Source organism: Aquarana catesbeiana, linkage group LG02 (genome assembly GCF_042186555.1).
Source record: "Aquarana catesbeiana isolate 2022-GZ linkage group LG02, ASM4218655v1, whole genome shotgun sequence".
NCBI lineage: Eukaryota > Metazoa > Chordata > Amphibia > Anura > Ranidae > Aquarana > Aquarana catesbeiana.
Window position 1 is genome coordinate 122,129,259 of NC_133325.1, and position 21,352 is coordinate 122,150,610.

General features: G+C 42.2%; 1 protein-coding gene across 2 annotated transcripts in view; it reads left to right on the top strand.

Annotated features, from left to right (window-relative positions):
• Window positions 1-21,352, top strand: part of ATP8A2 (ATPase phospholipid transporting 8A2) — a 1,045,467-nt gene that overhangs the window by 814,053 nt on the left and 210,062 nt on the right. For both annotated transcript variants that reach the window (XM_073613412.1, XM_073613413.1), the window contains exon 30: window positions 3,723-3,801. In XM_073613412.1, the coding sequence (XP_073469513.1) occupies window positions 3,723-3,801 (79 nt within the window). The remainder of the gene's footprint in view (window positions 1-3,722; window positions 3,802-21,352) is intronic.

Consider the following 21,352-nt stretch of genomic DNA (forward strand, 5'->3'; position numbering starts at 1 on the left):
CCCTCCCGTTTTACTCTCTTGAGCCCTTCGTTCCCTCGGCGGAGAGGCGCTGGACATCTCTACCTGGGGTTCTCGGCTCTTGATTGGATAGATTGATAGCAGCGCAGCCATTGGCTCCCACTGCTGTCAATCAAATTCAATGATGCGGGTGCAGGGGAGCGGGGCTGGAGTCCGGCATTCTGTGTTTATGCACGCAAATGCTGGACTCGGGAACGCACCTGCAAGGTAACCCCCCGGGAGAGCACTTCTCCCAGGGGGCTTACCGATGTGGGCAGGAGCCGCGAGCACCGCTGGAGGACCCCAGAAGACGATGATCAGGGCCACACTGTGCAAAATGAACTGCACAGTGGAGGTAAGTATGATATGTTTGTTATTAAAAAAAACAAACAAACTAAGGTTTAGAACTACTTTAAGTCCTCCTAAAAGGAATATTTCATGACATCTCACTCTTCTTGCTGCAGCAAATGAAGTCTCATCCTTTCTGCTGCATTCTTTATAATGTAAGAAAAAAAAAGTCATTTGTGCCCCTGATAGATATAGGAAACATATTTTATTCACTAAAATGAAAACCTTCAGAAAGTGAAATACATTTTTAGGAAGCTCTGATGGTGCCCTTAGCTGGCTTCCAAGGCAAGCACTAATTTATTTATCATTGGTACTTATATAGTGCCGTCAATTTACACATCGATTTACGCATATTTACAGTAAGTCCCCTACATACAAATCTTCGAGTTGCAAACTCTCAAAGATGCAGTTTTATTTCTTTCAACTCAGCAGGCTGAATGAAAAAAAATGACATATCGCTGTATCAACACAAGCAATGTTGGTGCAGCGATCTCCCAAGCTGTGCTATTGTGTTCTGACAGGGGGACTCTCCCCCTCTAGAACAAGCTGATCAGTGCTTGCAGCTTTTGTCTGCAAGCACTGATCTTTGTTGCACTTACAAACATGTTGGACTTACGAACGAGCTCCCGGAACATAATTTGTTCATAAGTAGGGGACTTACTGTATTGTACATTCACATCAGTCCCTGTCCCTAACTCACATTCATACGTACAATACATATACTAGGGCCAATTAACCTACCAGCATGTCTTTGGAGTGTAGGAGGAAACCGGAGTACCGGGAGGCTAATTTCAGAGCAGTGACATCACCTGCAGTAAAGACAAACAGGTTCAACTACACTATTCCAGTAGTAGATGACACAGACCAGGTGTGAACTATGTATGTTCAGATCTTTTTGAGATCTGGCTACGCAGTGGTCTCATGTGCAGATCTTAACGGATATATTCACTCCTATAGATGGAAGCAATGTGTGCAGGTTGATAAGCAATTCAGAATGAGCTTGTAAAAAGTTCTGCATCGTAAATCCTTAGATTGGTGAAGGATTCTTCCACTCCTGCACAGAAAAAGGAAAGATCCCTAAGATACATGAATAATGTACTGCAAAATGTGCCCATTCAAAAAGCGATGGATGTACCAGTAGTGAAAGTTTATTAGGGCACTATTAGTACTGAATACTAAATGGAAATTAGAAATCTCTATATTTGAGTTCATGTAAAGGGTTTACCTACATCAGCTTTTTTCAACTAAGGTTCTTTGGAACCCTGGTGTTCCTTCAAAGATTGCTAGGCGTTCCTTCAACAATGATGAGTAGTGGTGGACAATATTTGCATCGTCCTCGGCAGACATAATTAAGCAAAGCTTAAGGGAATGGGACCAGTGGAGCCTCTCCTCTCATCTCTCAGATTAGTAATAAATTACACCAATCCTTAACCCAGTGTAACAGGCCATTCTTCCCACATACCCCAGTGTAACAGGAGATTCTTCCTACTTACCCCCAATGTAACAGGGCACTGACTACCAATGGAGGGAGGGCACTGACCACCAATGGAGGGAGGCATCACATGGGTGTCAGCTGAGTCTAAATGAACACCACACTGACCACCAATGTAAGTGAGTACTTCTACCCAGCCACCAACCTAAGGGATTACTTATTCAATGATCACCATAGAGGACACTACAATTTTCCCTGTCTGTGTTTCTGAAAATAATTTTTGTTAGATAGAGGAGGGGAGGGGGGGTTAAAAAATATTCAGCCACAGGTGTCAAATACACTAGATATTCCATATTTCTTTGTTTTATTATACGATATCTACAGGTTACTGATCATGCGTAAAGTATCATGAGCTGTACATATCATTTTTAGCAAGGGTTTCCAAAGGTCTGAACAATTTTCAAGGGTTCCTCTGGTGTAACAAGGTTGAGAAAGGTTGGTCTCAGCATGTTTCTGCTGTATGTCAACTCTAATGCTGCGTACACACAGTCGGAATTTCGGCCCGCAAAAGACCGATGAGATTTTTTCGTAGGAAAATGCGACTGTGTGTATGCTCCATCGGTCTTTTGCTGGCGGAATTCCAGCCAGCAAAAGATTGAGAGCATGCTTTCAATTTTTCGGTCAGGAAAAGTTCCTATCCAAAAATGCGATCGTCTGTGGCAATTCCGACGTGCAAAATCCCTACGCATGCTCGGAAACAATTCGACGCATGCTTGGAAGCATTGAACGTCATTTTCTCGGCTCGTCATAGTGTTGTACGTCATCGCGTTCTTGACAGTCGGAATTTCAGCGAACTTTTGCGTGACCGTGTGTATGCAAGGCAAACTTGAGCGGAATCCCGTTGGAAAAGCCGTCATATCTTTTTCCGACGAGAAAAACGATCGTGTGTAGGCTGCATTAGGCTTCATGTACACTGGTGCTAGTAAACGGACGTTTAGGAGCAGTTGGGCATTTTTTTCAGCTGCCACTGAACTCTCCTTTATGTTATCTTAACCGTATATGTACACAGAGTCGTTTATAGTCGTTTCTAGGCAGTTGAAATTAGAAGCATTTTTTGGAAAGCAAAAAAATGCGTTCAGGCCGAATGTTCAGAGGCATTTGAAACACCAAATGCCTGTAACAGCTTGAAAATGCATGTAAACATTTTGTTTACAGGAGTTTTTTTAATGGATACATTTTTGACTTTTTTTCAATGCAAAAAACGCTTATAAACGCAAATGCAGCTAAACGCGGCATGTAAACGCAGCATAACGGATGTTTTTAAACATCGGTTACTATCTGTCAAGTTAAATCGTTCAGGAGAGGTTTTAAAACGTCCTGTGTACATGAAGCCTAATACAATTTAAGCCAGATATGCTGATGCTATCTGCTGGTTTTGTTTAATTGCGCAGGTCAAACTGATTAGTAGATTCAGGTATAAAAACAGCTGAAGTTATATTCTCATGAAGAAGAGGAAAGAGAGCAATTTATACTTGCCCCCCATAATGAGTAGAATGTACACAGAGACCAACATAATTAGCTTTATAACTAAAAATGTTACTATAAATAATATTCTCAAGTAAATCATTCTGTATTTATTTCAAGATTGATTCATCTCTTGTAACATTTGATGAACCCCTGACCCTTTATCTTCTCATTTAAAAGAAGATTACACTTGGAGAACAATAAAGTTCTTGTCCTTTATGATGTGTAAAATACTTCAGAATTGGTTGACAGCCCTAATAGATTAGGGGGAATGAAAATAGATCCCAGAAAGTGAAATAATTGTCTTATCATCTTCCAGAACTCAGGAACACCACTAATTGCTCATTGTAACAGCAGAGCACTTGTTGAGACTCAGTCAGGTGTTAAAGTTAAGTGTTATCCTTGTTCTCTGTTGTTTTAGGTATTTTGGGGTCATTGTATCAATGCCTTGGTCCACTCGCTAATCCTCTTCTGGTTTCCACTGAAAATGATGGAACACGGTAAGTATTTTATATTTCAGTTTTCTAAGAAATGCTGCTGAATTTCTTTTTGGTACAGTTGTAGATTTTATTAGCAGACACAGCAGATGGAAACTGGGGTGATGGAAGGTTGAAGACAATGCTTGTGATTGACAGGCCATTAAGTCACATTTTTACCAAGTTCTCTGAGTCATCAGTTGTTCTTCAGCGTTGTTTTACATTTAACTTTTTGCACTTTGTTGACTTCTGCTATTTTATAACTTTTAAGTGCTGGAAAAGTCTGCCTTCTGTTCTTGCCAAGTATACTCCTTCCCTGAGATGAAGAATGGAAGTAAAGTTATAATGACAATGTGAGACACTGTATAATATATTGAGACCTTCCTATCAAATTCACAGGCTATGCCAAATCCAGTGGAAAAGTACCCGGGTAGAAGAATATTAGGTAAATTGGTAGTTACTTTTTTGATAGGCAGTCCACTGGACATTGTTCTTCTTATTGAAAACAACCAATTATATGTTTGTTCTTATATTTCAAATGTAAGGGCCTATTTATTTATTTTTTGAAAATATCGTTTTTTACTAAACTACAAAAAAGGGCAGAACCCCATTATTACAGCAATGGCATACAGGTAAATGAGATTCCAATCAGAGGGCTCAGAACAAGTAAAACAGGTAACCAAAGAACATATATATAATACCCCCCAAGTAGGCATGGTTACAAAGAGTTTTAGATTGACAAGGATGACTGTTGCACAGTGATGAAGAAAGCCCTATAACTGAGATATAAAAGAGAGGGGGGCAGCCTAAACTCAATTTCCACTGTTCATAAGTAGTAGCAAAGAAAAGAAAAGAGACAAAAGATAGACTAGTAAGAAACAGAATAGAAAATAAAAAGAAAAAAGGGGGGGGGGCGCAGGGGTTGAGGGGTTGAGGTGACGATGGCTCAGGACATCAGAGGAAAGTAGCTGTCTACTGCCTGTAGGATAGTTAAATTCCAGAAAGGGCTTTTCCCTCATCTGATAAGACAAAAAGATTCAGAAGTCTTTCTGTCAAGTGTATTTCTCGTGTTTTTGTTGCACTGTCAGAATTAAATCTTCCATTCTATTAATATCCTCCACCCTCCGCAGCCAAGTCGCAGTGGTCAGTGGGTGCTGTTGTTTCCAGTGCAGGGGAATACAGCATTTACGTAACAAGTGGCGTATAATGGATTTCTTGTAAGATTTAGCTGGGATAGTTGAGACATGTAGCAAGAAAAATGCTAGGTCATCAGGTATTTGGAAATCTGTGAATTTTTGAGTGATGGTTCTGATATTTTTCCAAAAATCTGTCAGTTTAGGGCAGGACCATGAAGCAATGTCCCCCTGCTCACCTGCCATCGCCAACAATGGTGTGATGTGGCAGGGTAGCATTTATGTAATCTGTAAGGTGTGAGGTACCATCTGGTCAGAACCTTGAAATTAGTCTTGTGTATTTTGGTACACAGTGACGACTTGAGGGAAAATCTGATGATATTTTGTTTTTGAGTTGCTGTAAAGGTGTGGCTTAGATCAGTCTCCCATTTTGCTGTGCTGGGTAGATGTGGTTGCTTCAGATGAGTGTTCAGAAGGGAGTATGTTTTGGACAGGACTTGGGGTAGGGGGTCCGTGTCAGAACAGTACTCTTCAAAGGTAGTCAGTTGCCGGTCAAACCTCCTGGGGTTGGGGAAAGAATGTAAAAAATGACGCAGTTGCAGAGCACTCCAGAACGGGAGTTGGAAGGGACCAGAGGTGGTCATCAGCTCTGCTATAGATGGCCACTTTCTCGCTGCTGTAAATCTAGCTGCGTGATCACGAACGGAATGACATAGAATGTTGAATACATGGCATTGAGGGCCAGGGGAAAATTGGGGGTTCCCTAAAATCGGTAGCAAAGGTGACTCTCCTGACGTAAGGGAAGCCTGGCGAGAAGCCTGTGAGCTAAGTTGGAGTGTGGTCCCTATTAGCTGGTGGGATTTGAGTTCCTGGGGTAGAGATTCATAACACCACAGTGCACTCTTCAGGGGGATGTGTGTTTGGGCCTGCTCCAGTTGGGAGTTAACGTGGTGTCTCCAATCAATTACCCTGCCCAGGTGTATTGCCAGATAGTATTTCCGGATTTCCGGTAATGCTAAACCACCATATTGTTTAGGCAGAGATAACTGGGCGCATGGGAGGCGTTTTTTTGTGAGCCCAAACAAATTGAATAAATAGAGATTGGACTTGTTTATGATAAGAGAGGGATATCCTGATGAGCAGTGCTTGGAATAAGTAAAGGTATTTGGGTAAAATGCGCATTTTTAAAAGACTGCACCAGGTGTGCAGTCCTTTATGCCAAGTGTTCAGTAGAGCCCAGGTTTTAGCTAATAAGGATGGAAAATTACATTCATAAGTCCAGGAGAGGTAGGTGGGATGTGTGTACCTAGGTAGTAAGAGCCTATTTATGAAAGGAATATATCAATCATTATAAGTGGCCTAGTAAATCCAAAAATAAAATATAATTTATTTTAATTTCAATTGAATTCATTTTAATTTCATTCCAAATAAATTTAAATACAATCCATTTTAATTCCAGAATGTAATGCAACAAAACAGGGGTGAATACCTTCTCAAGACACTGGACATATACCAAAAAGTGTTGGTATATCTGTTTGATAAATGCAAAAAAAATACCCTTTGATCCTGTCAGGAATTCAGGGCTGTCCTGTGCACTCTGATGACCCTTACTTAGAACCACAAAATATTATATATTTTTTTTCAGACACCCTAGAGAATAAAATGTCGTTTTTTGCAATACTTTATGTCACACCATATTTGCGCAGCGGTCTTACAAGCCCAATTTTTTTGGAAAAAATACACTTTAAAAAAATAAATAAATAAGACAACAGTAAACTTAGCCCATTTTTTTTTATATTGTGAAAGATAATGTTAAGCTGAGTAAATTGATACCCAACATGTCATGCTTCACAAATTGCACCCGCTTGTGGAATGACGACAAACTTGGCCCCTAAAAATCTACATAAGCTTTCTTTAAAAATGTCTACAGGCTACCAGTTTTGAGTTACAGAGGAGATCTAGTGCTAGAATTATTGCTCTTGCTCGATCACGGCAGTACCTCACATGTGTGGTTTGAACACCGTTTTCATATGCGGGCGCGACTTACATATGCGTTCGTTTCTGCGCGCGAGCTTGGCGGGACAGGGCGCTTTAAACATTTTTAATTTACTTTTTTTTTTTATTTTTACACTGTCCTTTTTTTAAAAAAATGGGTCACTTTTATTCCTATTACAAGGAATGTAAACATCCCTTGTAATAGAAAAAAAGCATGACAGGACCTCTTAAATGTGAGATCGGGGGTCAAAAAGACCTCAGATCTCATATTTACACTTAAATGCAAAAAAACATTTTAAAAATCCCCTTTAAGACCATTGGGCGGAAGTGACGTTTGACGTCTCTTCCGTCGTCCAATGTTATGGAGCCGAGTGGGGACCATCTTTCCCTCACTCAGCTCCTGGCCTGTTAGGGAGATCTTGTGGCAAATCCTCCGCAGAGACCACTTTCATCTTAAAGAGGGCCGCCTGCTGTTTCTGAAAATACCAGGGTTATGGCAGCTGGCTGCTGCCATAACAACGGTATTTAGCATCGTAGCATTTCATATTCCTGATATGTGCCAGCTGTACCATGTACTTGCATGAAAAAGTATCCTTTTCTTTTGGTATTGCTTCCTTTATGTGAAATCCCTGGTGTTCATGCCAGTCCCTCTGCTTTCCTATTAAAAACTGACCACACTAAGCAGGAGAACACTGCGTGATTAAAGTGATTAAACTCTTGTTTTTTTTACTAAAAAAAAAACAAACTTGTTATAATTACCTGCTCTGTGCAGTGGTTTTGCACAGGGCAGCCCAGATCCTCCTCTTCTCGGGTCCCTCTTCGGCTTTCCTGGCCCCTCCCGCCTGTTGAGTGCCCCCACAGCAAGCAGCTTGTTATGGGGGCACCCGAGCTGAGTCACAGCTCCCTGTGTCCATTCAGACATGGAGCCCCGGTTCAGTCTCGTCCCCTCTCTATCCTGATTGGCTATTTGACTTTGATTGACAGCAGCGGGAGCCAATAGCGCCGCTGCTGTGTCTCAGCCAATCAGGAGGAAAGTCCCGGACAGCCTAGGAACTTGTGGACATCGCTGGAGAGAGATGGGCTCAGGTAAGTATTAGGGGGTGCTGGGGCGGCTGCTGCACACAGAAGGTTTTTCATTATAATGCATAGAATGCATTAAGATAAAAAAAACTTTCTGACTTTACAACCACTTTAAGTTCTTTAGCTATGCTCAGAACTTAGTGTTCTATACTCCAATGATCAGACTTGTCCTGACATGCCCCCCCCCCCGCACACTGGAGGGGGGCTGGGAAGTACAATGCACTGCTACTTCTCCTCCCCCAGCTCGTATGCAGCTAAGAACAGAGGGAATGTGATCACTTATTAAAAAAAGGGGAAAAAAAGTATTTATAATGTTTTTTTTTTTTTTTATATCCATACACAAACGTTTTTTTTTCCCTTTCATTTCAATTTTAAACTGAAATGATTGTTTTACAAGGTGAGGGTTTACAATCATTTTAATCACCTCTGCCTAGCTCACTTTCTTGAACTAGAACTGAGCCCAGCTGTGTTTGATTATACTGATTGGACTTGATTAGGAAAGCCACACACCTGTCTATATAAGACCTTACAGCTCACAGTGCATGTCAGAGCAAATGAGAATCATGAGGTCAAAGGAACTGCCTGAAGAGCTCAGAGACAGAATTGTGGCAAGGCACAGATCTGGCCAAGGTTACAAAAACATTTCTGCTGCACTTAAGGTTCCTAAGAGCACAGTGGCGAAAATTGTAGAAAGTCAACCATCACTGCAGCCCTCCACCAGTCGGGGCTTTATGGCAGAGTGGCCCGACGGAAGCCTCTCCTCAGTGCAAAACACATGAAAGCCCACATGGAGTTTGCTAAAAAACACCTGAAGGAATTCCAAGATGGTGAGAAATAAGATTCCCTGGTCTGATAGAACTTTTTGGCCTTAATTCTAAGCGGTATGTGTGGAGAAAACCAGGCACTGCTCATCACCTGTCCAATACAGTCCCAACAGTGAAGCATGGTGGTGGCAGCATCATGCTGTGGGGGTGTTTTTTAGCTGCAGGGACAGGACGACTGGTTGCAATCGAGGGAAAGATGAATGCGGCCAAGTACAGGGATATCCTGGACGAAAACCTTCTCCAGAGTGCTCAGGATCTCAGACTGGGCCAAAGGTTTACCTTCCAACAAGACAATGACCCTAAGCACACAACTAAAATAACGAAGGAGTGGCTTCACAACAACTCCATGACTGTTCTTGAATGGCCCAGCCAGAGCCCTGACTTAAACCCAATTGAGAATCTCTGGAGAGACCTAAAAATGGCTGTCCACCAACGTTTAACATCCAACCTGACAGAACTGGAGAAGATCTGCAGGGAGGAATGGCAGAGGATCCCCAAATCCAGGTGTGAAAAACTTGTTGCATCTTTCCCAAAAAGACTCATGGCTGTATTAGATCAAAAGGGGCTTCTACTAAATACTGAGCAAAGGGTCTGAATACTTAGGACCATGTGATATTTCAGTTTTGTTTTTTTTTAATATATCTGCAAAAATGTCAACAATTCTGTGTTTTTCTGTCAATATGGGGTGCTGTGTGTACATTAATGAGGAAAAAAATGAACTTAAATGATTTTATCAAATGGCTGCAATATAACAAAGAGTGAAAAATGTAAGGGGGTCTGAATACTTTCCGTCCCCACTGTATTTCTGAACTTTCAGGATCTTTAAGACATGTCAAATCGCATGTCAGATTGGCGGCAATTGCTGGTAATTGCTGCGCTGCACCGATTTCAAGAAGTAATTTCTGTACTACTTTTTGTGATTTCAGCTTGCGATTTCCATTGACATCTGTACAGAAACCCGCACAGATGTCTGTGAAATGGCCACTGAAATCGGGACTGACATGCGAGAGTGAAATCATGCAAGTTCAGCTGAACTCGCACGGCTTAATTCCCGCAGCTCAGTGTGAACCTGGGCTAAAGGCATACCACTTGGGGAATGGGCATGTATTACAAATATGTACTGCTTATTTTTTTTTATTTTTGCCCTTATATAAATTGATCTTTTAGGCTACTCTTTACAATGAGCTCCTTTCTAGATCTTGAGTTCTGTTGTCTGGCTATACACTAGCAGAATTTTGTTTGATATTTTAGTTTGTATGAGCATTGTAAGAACATTTGTTCGTTTTTCTCATCATCTCATCAATAGTGGGGTCAAATAGATGGTCGTCTTAAACCATAGTAATTGAGAAGATTTGAAGGAGCAGGATGGAAAATTTCTCTCAAATTTCTCAAGTACTAATTTCTAACAGTGAATGTAGTTTTTGTTTAGTAAAGTCCATTCATTCCAAAATCAAATGTTAAAAACAAAAAAGCCTGACAATTTTCTTTCAAATTTTCGTTCAGAATTCTACTAGTGCACACCCAGCCTAAGCAGGTCGTATGCATTAGACAGCAGTGTGGTGTTCATATTTCTTCATGTTTATGTGTCACCAGGCAGCTTCATAACCATGTACATTCATCCCTGCCAAGGGTGTATGTTTCTTCTATAGAGGCAGGAGTGAAAGCAACTGCTAGACACTTTTCAGGTGGGAGGCAATGGCAGCCATTCCAAGGGGAACAATTGCCCCAAGGGTTTGTCAGCAAGGAGTACCCACTGAGATAAAGTAGCTATCAAATATGGCCAAAACCTGTTGGATTAGACAGCTGTCAACTTTAGCCTTCTTTAAATGGTATGATTTGACAGTTCCTTTAAATACCTAAGTAACTATAAATTGTCTTTGCAATTAAGTAGATGTTTTGCAATAGTGTTAGTTGTAACATTATAGATAATGAACTTAGTGGGGTGATAAATGAAATTAGTGACATGTTTTGCTTATCAGAGCAGAAACTGTCTAAGCATTCAGCATTATCATCACCTCAGTGTGAACTTGGATATGTCCCTGCAAATCCGCTGATACATTCTTTGTCCTCCACTTATCCACTCCTTTACAACTCGTGATTGAGATTTATGTGTTTTGGAAGGCGTCCTTCACTCTGAGAATAGGGAAGAACTTTGTCTCCTAGACAAGCAATACAAGCAGAGCAGAGAGTAAAGATTCGCGTGCTGGAACCCAGTCAATGCAATACATCAAACTTGTGTAATCATTGTATTCCTATGTACACTACATGGATGCCTAAATTTAAGCACAATCAATCATAGAGTGATTTGCAATGTATGACAAGCCAGTGATGGCGGGGAACCGTAACACAGAAATCACTGATCTTCTTGCCACATCCCTGTCAATGATTACATTTTCAATGAGTAATTACTTAGTACAAACAAAGACTGCTGTTCTAGCCAGAGGGAAAAAACTTTGATAGTGTAATGCAGGTATATACAAAAAAAACCCCAAATAGTATATTTATATAAATTATTTCCACTTAAAAACAAATGTTACAGAAAAATGTTTTAAATAATTATGCTGGCCATACTAATAGCAATTCTCTAGCAATTTAAAGTTACAAAAATAATAACATTCCTGTCGAGTACATATAAAATCTGGTGGTGGTAAGTTGCCTCGTAATTATTACTGTGATGTAAAGCTGGTGGTTGAAAATTGCTAGAAACCTGTATTTGGTTATCATTGGGGACACCAACCTAACCCCAGCCCCGCTCCCAGTGTATGCCCACCTCTCCCTGGAGATCTTTTACCGTTCCTCTGTATCACAGCAACAAAATAATGATTTGCACAGATCAGTTTCTATGAACATCCCATTAACAAGCTGCAAGTGAACCTTGAGTTATGTGCAGGTATACAGTGTAATGTTGGCATGCATGTTTTTATGAAATATACAGCCTTATGATGGCTTTTTTAACTATATTTTGAATAAAAATGTATAATTTTAGAAAAACTGATCTGTGCAAATAATTTTTGGTTGCCGTGATAAAGTCCCACCAGAAGGAAGAATGACAAATGTACAGTATCTCACAAAAGTAAGTACACCCCTCACATTTTTGTAAGTATTTTATTATATCTTTTCATGTGACAACACTGAAGAAATGATACTTTGCTACAATGGAAAGTAGTGAGTGTACAGCTTGTATAACAGTGTAAATTTGCTGTCCCCTCAAAATAACTCAACACACAGCCATTAATGTCTAAACCGCTGGCAACAAAAGTGAGTACACCCCTAAGTGAAAATGTCCAAATTGGGCCCAATTAGCCATTTTCCCTCCCCGGTGTCATGTGACTCGTTAGTGTTACAAGGTCTCAGGTGTGAATGGGGAGCAGGTGTGTTAAATTTGGTGTTATCGCTCTCACTCTCTCATTCTGGTCACTGGAAGTTCAACATGGCACCTCATGGCAAAGAACTCTCTGAGGATCTGAAAAAAAAGAATTGTTGCTCTACACAAAGGTGGCCTAGGCTATAAGAAGATTTCCAAGACCCTGAAACTGAACTGTAGAATGGTGGCCAAGACCATACAGCAGTTTAACAGGACAGGTTCCGCTCAGAACAGGCCCGCCATGGTCGACCAAAGAAGTTGAGTGCACGTGCTCAGCGCCATATCCAGAGGTTGCCTTTGAGAAATGGACGTATGATTGGTGCCAGCATTGCTGCAGAGGTTGATGGGTGGGGGGCAGTCTGTCAGTGCTCAGACCATACACTGCACACTGCATCACATTGGTCTGCATGGCTGTCGTCCCAGAAGGAAGCCTCTTCTAAAGATGATGCACAGGAAAGCCCGCAAACAGTTTGCTGAAGACAAGCAGACTAAGGACATGGATTACTGGAACCATGTCTTGTGGTCTGATGAGACCAAGATAAACTTATTTGGTTCAGATGGTGTTAAGCGTGTGTTGCGGCAACCAGGTGAGGAGTACAAAGATAAGTATGTCTTGCTTACAGTCAAGCATGGTGGTGGGAATGCCATGATCTGGGGCTGCATGAGTGCTGTCGTCACTGGGGAGCTATAGTTCATTGGGGGAACCATGAATGCCAACATGTACTGTGACATACTGAAGCAGAGCATGAGCCCCTCCCTTTGGAGACTGGGCCGCAGGGGAGTATTCCAACATAATAACAACCCCAAACACACCTCCAAGATGACCACTGCCTTGCTAAAGAAGCTGAGGGTAAAGGTGATGGACTGGCCAAGCATGTCTTCAAACGGAAGGTGGAGGAGCGCAAGGTTTCTAACATCCACCAGCTCTGTGATGTCATCATGGAGGAGTGGAAGAGGACTCCAGTGCCAACCTGTGAAGCTTTCATGAACTCCATGCTCAAGAGGGTTAAGGCAGTGCTGGAAAATAATGGTGGCCACACAAAATATTGACACTTTGGGCCCAAGTTGGATATTTTCACTTAGGGGTGTACTCACTTTTGTTGCCAGCGGTTTAGACAATAATGGCTGTGTTTTGAGTTATTTTGAGGGGACAGCAAATTTACACTGTTATACAAGCAGTGTTGTCACATGAAAAGATATATTAAAATATTTACAAAAATGTGAGGGGTGTACTCACTTTTGTGATATACTGTAAATTGGAAACAGGGATAATGGCAACCTGTGCCCAACACTAGTTTTATATATATATATATATATATATATATATATATATATATATATATATATACACCCTGGAATTTTTTTTGACCAGGCCAATGCATGCACTGTGCACTCCTATTCATTCTATGGAGCATTTCATCCTATGCGGCAATACATTCATGTGAAGCTTCTGTGTATGAGCTCCATAGAAATGAACAGAAGCACAGAGCACATACCTGGGCCCAGCTGTGGCATTTTTTGCAAGCATTCTGTGTGACCTAGTCTAGTTGGTGATATCTTGCTGGATCAGGGACACTGTAAGGGGCAGCGGGGGACAGTCACACTTCAAGTGGAAATAACAGGGTCACTGTCCTGGACAAAACAGCTCACTAACTGCTTACTGACATCTCACTTATAAGGGTTGATTTACTAAAGGCAAATAGGCTGTTCACTTTGCAAGGGATTTTTTCCCTAGAGCTTAGTGAATGTGATAAAGTTTTACTTTCAAAAGAATACCCAATAATGTTCAAGGAACATACACAGGATGTATGATTGGATTATGGAAGTCAGCAGGGCTACTTTTCATTCACTAAACTCTGGGACAAATTTACTTGCAAAGTGAACATTCTGTGCCTTAAAGTGGTTGTAAACCTCTGAAATAAAAAATGAGCAAAGCATATCCTTCTATATAGTGTGTACTTCAATCCAAAGCACTGTGATTTCTGTCTCTCCTCTCGTTCCTCTGCTATCTGTATGTGTCTCTTCTGACAGGTGATTTTGACTCAAAGGAGTTCAGGGGGGTGGAGGAGGGGAGCTCCCACACACATCCTGCGATTGACAGCCTCAGCAGTGCATGTTTAACTATGATCTTGTAAAGAGGGGTGTGTCCATTCCCTCCACTCATGTCTCAGAATACAGTCTGCTCTTCTCTCTATGTTGTGCAGTGTGTGACATCAGATTCCTGCCTTCTGACGATCAAAAATGCTGTGTATTACATGTACTTTAGAAGGCTGCACAGGAAATAGATCTGAAGATAAACAAGTACAACTTATATAGGAGGAGCTGTTTCACCACTGTGTATCACCTGAGGCTACTCATTTTAGTGGGTATATGTAAGGGTTTACAACCACTTCAATCAATCAGTCCCAAAAAAGTAGTCTGTGTGCTCCCCTCCTGTAAGCATGTATACAGTGTTTTACAGACAGCACTGTACAGTGCAATAGAGCCTAAGTGGCTGGCTTTCCCAGTTGGCTGGGGTACTGCTGCACAGTGGATTAAAGGGAAGCAGGCACAAAGACATATTTGATATTTGTTATATCTGGAGCTATTTGGCTGTTTCTGGAGCTATTCTCAGCTTGTGATTAACACATCCTCATTTGACCATTCGTTTCATGCAGTATGTATTCTCAGTGCCTATTATTACATGCAGAGGGTGTGGATCACTGCAGCTCTATACAGAAAAGGGAAATCTTCCTTTCCTTCATCTCACATGTACTGCAATAAAATGTCACCTGAATCATAGCAGGCCGAGAACGCTGACCTTTACTCACCTTATGTATTTATCAGTAACTGATCTGCCAGTGTATAGGACACCTTTTGACTTTAGAGAAAGACATTTTTTAGAAAGTGTTTTCTAGAAATTCCTTTCCCTGGCGTGTTCTTAATTTTCTCTGGCTTCCCAAGTAGAATCACAAAGCCTCCATAACAACATACAATTCACTTAATTGCATTGCAACCTTATATGTTTCTAATGACCTAAGTTTTAAGAGTAAAGATAAGAAAACTGTCTCTTGAAATTACAGAACAGGCGAGTTCATTAAATCTTGATGCGTTCCACAAAAGCTTGCAAAATAGTTCTTTCTCAGCAATGTAATTATGTACACAAAGAGTCAAGCCTCATCAATGCATGCTTCTAGCTATGTCAGTAGTATTACATTTCACTCCTTTCTGGAGGGCTCCACTGAAATAAGACATCAAAATATTGAAAGACAGTTTCACAATTTGATTTCACCTGGACATATGATATCTCTGAAAGATGAAGGATGGTTACCTGGAGACATTGGATATATCCATAGACACAAAATGGTTAACATGATGAAGCTGGTTGACGATGACCATTGGTGAAGAGGTCTTTAAAGGATAATAGGAGATGAGTGGTCTCTCCAAGATCACTGTGTCTCTGACCTGATGCTTTTCTACCCAAATAACATTAACTTTCAGCGTAAGCGCAGTAAATCATTTCTTAGCCTGGAGAGTGAAAATAATAATCCTGATTTGATAGGAGGACTTTAAGCACTTGTTAACCCCTTCATTAACTTCTTGTTTTCTAGTTAATACTCACAGACATTTACAGGATCTGACATTCTTCAAATTGATCACACACCTATGGTACTCACTGTTGCCATTAACATTAGTCCAAGGGATAGTGGTAGAACAACACTGGATTTTCCCAGGTTATCAAAATGTGGACATAGTCATTACTTGAGCCCAGTTGGCCTGTGTTTGGCAGTTCACCTCAAAGACAGGGATCCTCCAGGAGAGGACATTCACCCAAGCTGAGAAATCCAAGCGTAATAGGTCAAAGAGGGCGCCAGATGAAAAATCCTTAGGAGTCCAAAGTCTTTATTGTTCAGCAGGTTACAACAAGCAGAGCAAAAGACTGTTGAACAATAAAGACTTTAGACCCCTAAGGTTTTCAATATTCATTTGGTGCTCTCTTTGACCTATTACACTTACAATTAACACTAGTGACCCTGCACTAAGGATTGGGCCTCTCTCTAATGAGAAATGGAAGTATGTATAAAGTATTTGTCTGTCATGCTGGAAAATCTATTTGACTCAATGCATAGTCAGACCCCACATCTCATGAGTCTTGTGGTTGGGGATGGCTCATCAGCTTTAGGAAACTGAACTGAAAATAGCAGTATTAAATCCAAAAGCAAACATGTATTACATTGCAGCTTACTAATTCTTAGATAAGGTGGCTGCATTAGTTTTATACTTTATTGCAAGGCTGACCGTTACAAGCATGACTCCCAAAGGCAAAGGCATGATGGGACTACACCCATGCTTTAGAGAGCCTTACTATTTGCCCTACTTTCTGTAGTGTGAGCTATGTAACTTCCTTTGTCTCTGTTTCCTGCATAATAAGTCACGTCCAAGGTAGGCTGAGTATAGAACAGGGGTCTCTTAAACTTTCTAAACAAAGGGCAGTTTACTGTGTTTCAGACTTTAGGAGGCCAGTTGGAATAGAAAATGGCCTGGCATTAGTGGGAGTAAACAATGTCCCATCTTCGGTATTAGAGGAATTATTGGTGCACATCATTGGTATCAGTGGGAAGAATAGTGCCCTGTCATTGGCATCAGTGGAAGGAAAAGTGCCCCCGTTCGTGTCAGTGGGAGGAATAGTCCCCCATCAGTGGTAAGTGGGAGGAATAGTCCCCCATCAGTGGTAAGTGGGAGGAATAGTCCCCCATCAGTGGTAAGTGAGAGGAATAGTCCCCCATCAGTGGTAAGTGGGAGGAATAGTGCCCCATCATTGGTAAATGAGAGGAATAGTGCCCCATCATTGGTATCAGTGGGAGGAATAATGCCCCATCATTGGTATCAGTGGGAGGAATAGTGCCCCATTATTGATATTAGTTGGAGGAATAATGCCCCATCATTTGTATCAGTGGGAGGAATAGTGCCCCATTATTGGTATAAGTGGGAGGTATAGTGCCCTATCTTTAGTATTAGTTGGAGTATTAATGCCCCATCATTGGTATCAGTGGGAGGAATAGTGCCCCATTATTGGTATCAATGGGAGGTATAGTGCCCTATCATTATTATTAGTTGGAGGATTAGTGCCCCATTATTGGTATCAGTGGGGGGTACAGTGCCCTATTATTGGTATTAGTTGGAGGATTAGTGCCCCATTATTGGTATCAATGGGGAGGAATAGTGCCCCATCATTGGTATCAATGGGGAGGAATAGTGCCCCATTATTGGTATCAGTGGGGGGTATATTGCCCCACTGTTGTGGTCAAACACAGGAGTTATGCAAAGTTTAGAGACCACTGGCATAGAAGGATTAGAGGTTTTGTCAGTTTTTCTTTTTTTGCTGTCTGTGACTCCCAGTGTATTAGGGTGTAAAGGGGTGTCACCGGCACAAAAAGTGTGATGCTCTTTCCTCAACCGGGACACAGACTGCAATAAAAACCTGGAAGAGGTTTTCACCCTTCCCCACTCTGTTCTAATCTAGAATAAGGCTTGGCTGGAGTTGGGCTTTTCATTTTTTCAGGAATGTATCTCAAGTATTCCTTGGCATGCACTGAAGAGATGCTAATAACATCCTGTGGGTTGACAAGATTTTACATTCAGTTAGCAATACTAATATAGACAAGTCCAAATGATTATATTGCTCTTCCTATGTAAACATTAGTCATTTCCAGATACGTGTTTTTGCTGGGGATGGACAGCATCACGGAGGATTTTATCTACAGAAAGCAGAATTAACTCACATTTTGCTCATTGTTCATCACATGAATGAAATGCAACTTCACAAAATGCGTCCAGTCTCATGTATGAGAAAATATCCTGGGGGGGAAACACAGAAGACAAGAAGCGCAGACAAAGAGATAAGATCAGGAAGAAATACAGGCCATGTTCCAGGACAGGAAGAGAGATCCGCAAAGAGGCCTGAGATTTGCATATGTCCATGACCTGCCACCTGCATCAACCTGAGAACGTCTGGCCCCTGACTCCAATTATTACTGTCTACAGACTGCGATTCCCCCACTAGTGCTTATAAAGTGATATTATAGAGCTCTCATGAGAAAAAGAAATATTCTCCATGTAATGTTTACTTTTAAATACCCAGTAAGTAGAAAGAATAAGGCTAGGGCAATGCATGGGTGATTTTTACTAGCTAAATTGTGCTACTAAAATTGCTGAAAGTATCGATTGTTGGCTAAGCAGAACAAATGGTGGTCTAAGCTACATAACAGTAGCAAAATAGCAGCCTTCAGTTGCACATAATATAAGCAATGTGTGATTGTGTAATAAAAATTTCTCTTCCATTCTACTTGTGTAGATAAATGTGTACTTCAAGTATCAAAATATCTGTAAAAAGAAATGATTGTATTGGTCTACAGCAACCAATCAGATTTAAAGGGATAGTTCACCTTTCTCAGAAAAAATGAAAAAGGTGAACTAAAACCCTACACCTTTGTCACCCGCTGGTCTCTGCTGTACTCAGATCTGGGGCTAGAGCCCATAGCAGCAGTCACCAACTTTTTTGCAGGCCCGCGGGGGGGCACACCAGTGGTAAGCAAGTGGTTCAACCATAATTCAGAATTAGTGGGAGCCCGAGGCGTGTCACTTGCCACATCTCCAGCTACCAGATGCACCGTCGCCTGTCACCAAATGCGGCTTGTTACTTGCCACCATCACCTGCCACTTGATATGGATTGCAACTTGCCATGTCGCCTGCCACCAGATGTGGATTGTCACTTGCCATGTCCCCTGCCACCATTTGCAGATTGCCACGTCACCTACCACCATTTGCAGATTGTCACTTGCCACGTTTCCTGACACCATTTTCAGATTGTCACTTGCCATGTCACCTGCCACTAGATGTGGATTGTCACTTGCCAACTGATGTGGATTGTAACTTGCCATGCCAGCCAGTACCACCAAATGTGCATTGTCGCTGCATTGGTGGCAGGCTGCACGCACTGGTCCATTTAGTGAGGGCAGGAGAGCGGTGATGCGGGACAGGCAGTGAGAAATGATGTAATCTCGCTGCTCCCTGCCCCACCTCTGACAATGAAGCAAGGGGGGTCTGGCTGCAGAGTGGAGCTCCACCGATGACAGGAAGCACGTGACCTCCACTCCACCGTGCTGTGATGGTGGAAGAGCGCTGATGTGTGGCAGGCAGTGAGAGATGATATCATCTCTCTGCACCTCACTCCCACATTGAAGAGGCCCGGCTGTGAACAGCACTGATGTGGAGTGGTTAGAGAGAGATGATGTCATCTCTGCTCGTCCGCCCTCTTGTTTCTCACCTCTCACCCTGCCTCTCTCATGCAGCCAGCCTGCCCACTGCAGGTTAAGCAGGGATCCTGCAGCAAGAGACCCGGGGCTATGGGCCCAAGATTTGGGGCTATAGCCCCAATAGCCACCCCCTAGCAACGCCTCTGGCTGTACTTATCTCCATTGGTGGTAAGCTGTTGTGCCCACGCAGACAGTGTTGTTCTGTAGAGCTTCAAGGACCAATCAAAATAGCTTTGATCCATCCTGGAAGCAGGACTGTTGCAAGGATTATTTACACCCTAGGCGAAACCTCATTTTGCTGCCCCCTTGGCTCCACCCCTGACTCCACCCTCTTATCCCTGCCCATGTAAACCCCACCTTTTTAATGAAGGGCCCAATAAATGCAGCCTCACCAGCGCACATCAAATGCAGCCTCACCAGTGCCCATCAATCTAGCCTACGAGCGCCCATTAAATGCAGCCTCACCAGCGCTCATCAAATGCAACCTCACCAGCACCCATCAATGCAGCCTACGAGCGCCCATTAAATGCAGCCTCACCAGTGCCCATCAAATGCAGCCTCACCAGCGCCCATCAAATGCAGCCTACCAGTGCCCATCAATGCAGCCTACCAGTGCCCAACAATTAATGTTTGCTTGCTTAGATTCATTCGGGAGTCAGGACACATACACAGTTCTCCGCCGCCGCTGCGCCTCTGACACTATGTGCAAATGGAGCGGTGGTTGCCTGCTGATACTGAGACTTATGCCGTGCACACACGGGCGACACGATCACACTAAAGTCCGACAGATTCGTACGTGATGAGGTACGACCGGACTAAAATAAGGAAGTTGATGGCCAGTAGCCAATAGATGCACTAGCGTCGGTTTTCGTCCGTCAGACTAGCATACAGATGAGCGGATTTCTCGACCGGATTCGAGTCCGTCGGAAAGATTTGAAACATGTTTCAAATCTAAAGTCCGTCTGATTTTCACTCTGAAAAAGTCCACTGCAGATCCGATGAAGCCCACACATGGTTGGATTGTCCGACAGATTCGTCCCGTTGGACCAGTCTGGTCGAAAAGTCCGCCCGTATGCACACGGCATTAGTTGGTTGCTGCAGATAGAAGAGAGTAGGAACACCAGTGGCCAGCCGCCCTAGGCAGCAGGGCAACCTAGGTGGCTGCCTAGTTTGCCTAGTGGTAGCGTCGGCCCTGCCTGGAAGCCCTACAGAAAGAAGAGATTTCAAATCCCCAGACCATTATATTGGTTGTGTTGGCACTGACACCTCATTACCCATAGAGGTAAGTAAAAAAAGGGCCAAGTTGGGAGGGTGTAGGCCTTTTCATTTTTTCTGAAAAGGTGAACATACATTTAATAGCATTGATAAACCCAAAAACAAACATTTATAATGTTGGCGCTTACCAATTCTTATAGGTAGTGGCTGTATTGGGTTTCTTTTTTATGGGGGGGGTATCCTTTATTTTTACCTGGTATACATCTGTTCATTTTCAACTTTCTTTAAAGAGTAACTCCACTTTTCTTAAGAAAAAACACAATCCCCTTTAGGTAATCAATGTATATTGCAGGGATTTTAACAAACTTTGTTGCATCAGCTGATGCTCTTGCAGTGTTTACATGAGGAAAACTGCAGGGTTTGCATTCATGCATTCTTTAGGAGTGATTAACACCTTGGGAGTATCTTACAAAAATGAATTTTTGGTTGCAGAGCATGCCTAAAATCTGACTTGTATCTTAGTGCAGACTTCAGGAAAATTAGCAAGCCAATCACACAAGCAGGAAATGACCTCTCTGGAGAAGTTCTGTACATTATCTGTCTACAGAAGGCCTCCAGGTTGCCATATTGCATTAAAGTTTACAGAAGATTACAGCTCTGCAGATTGC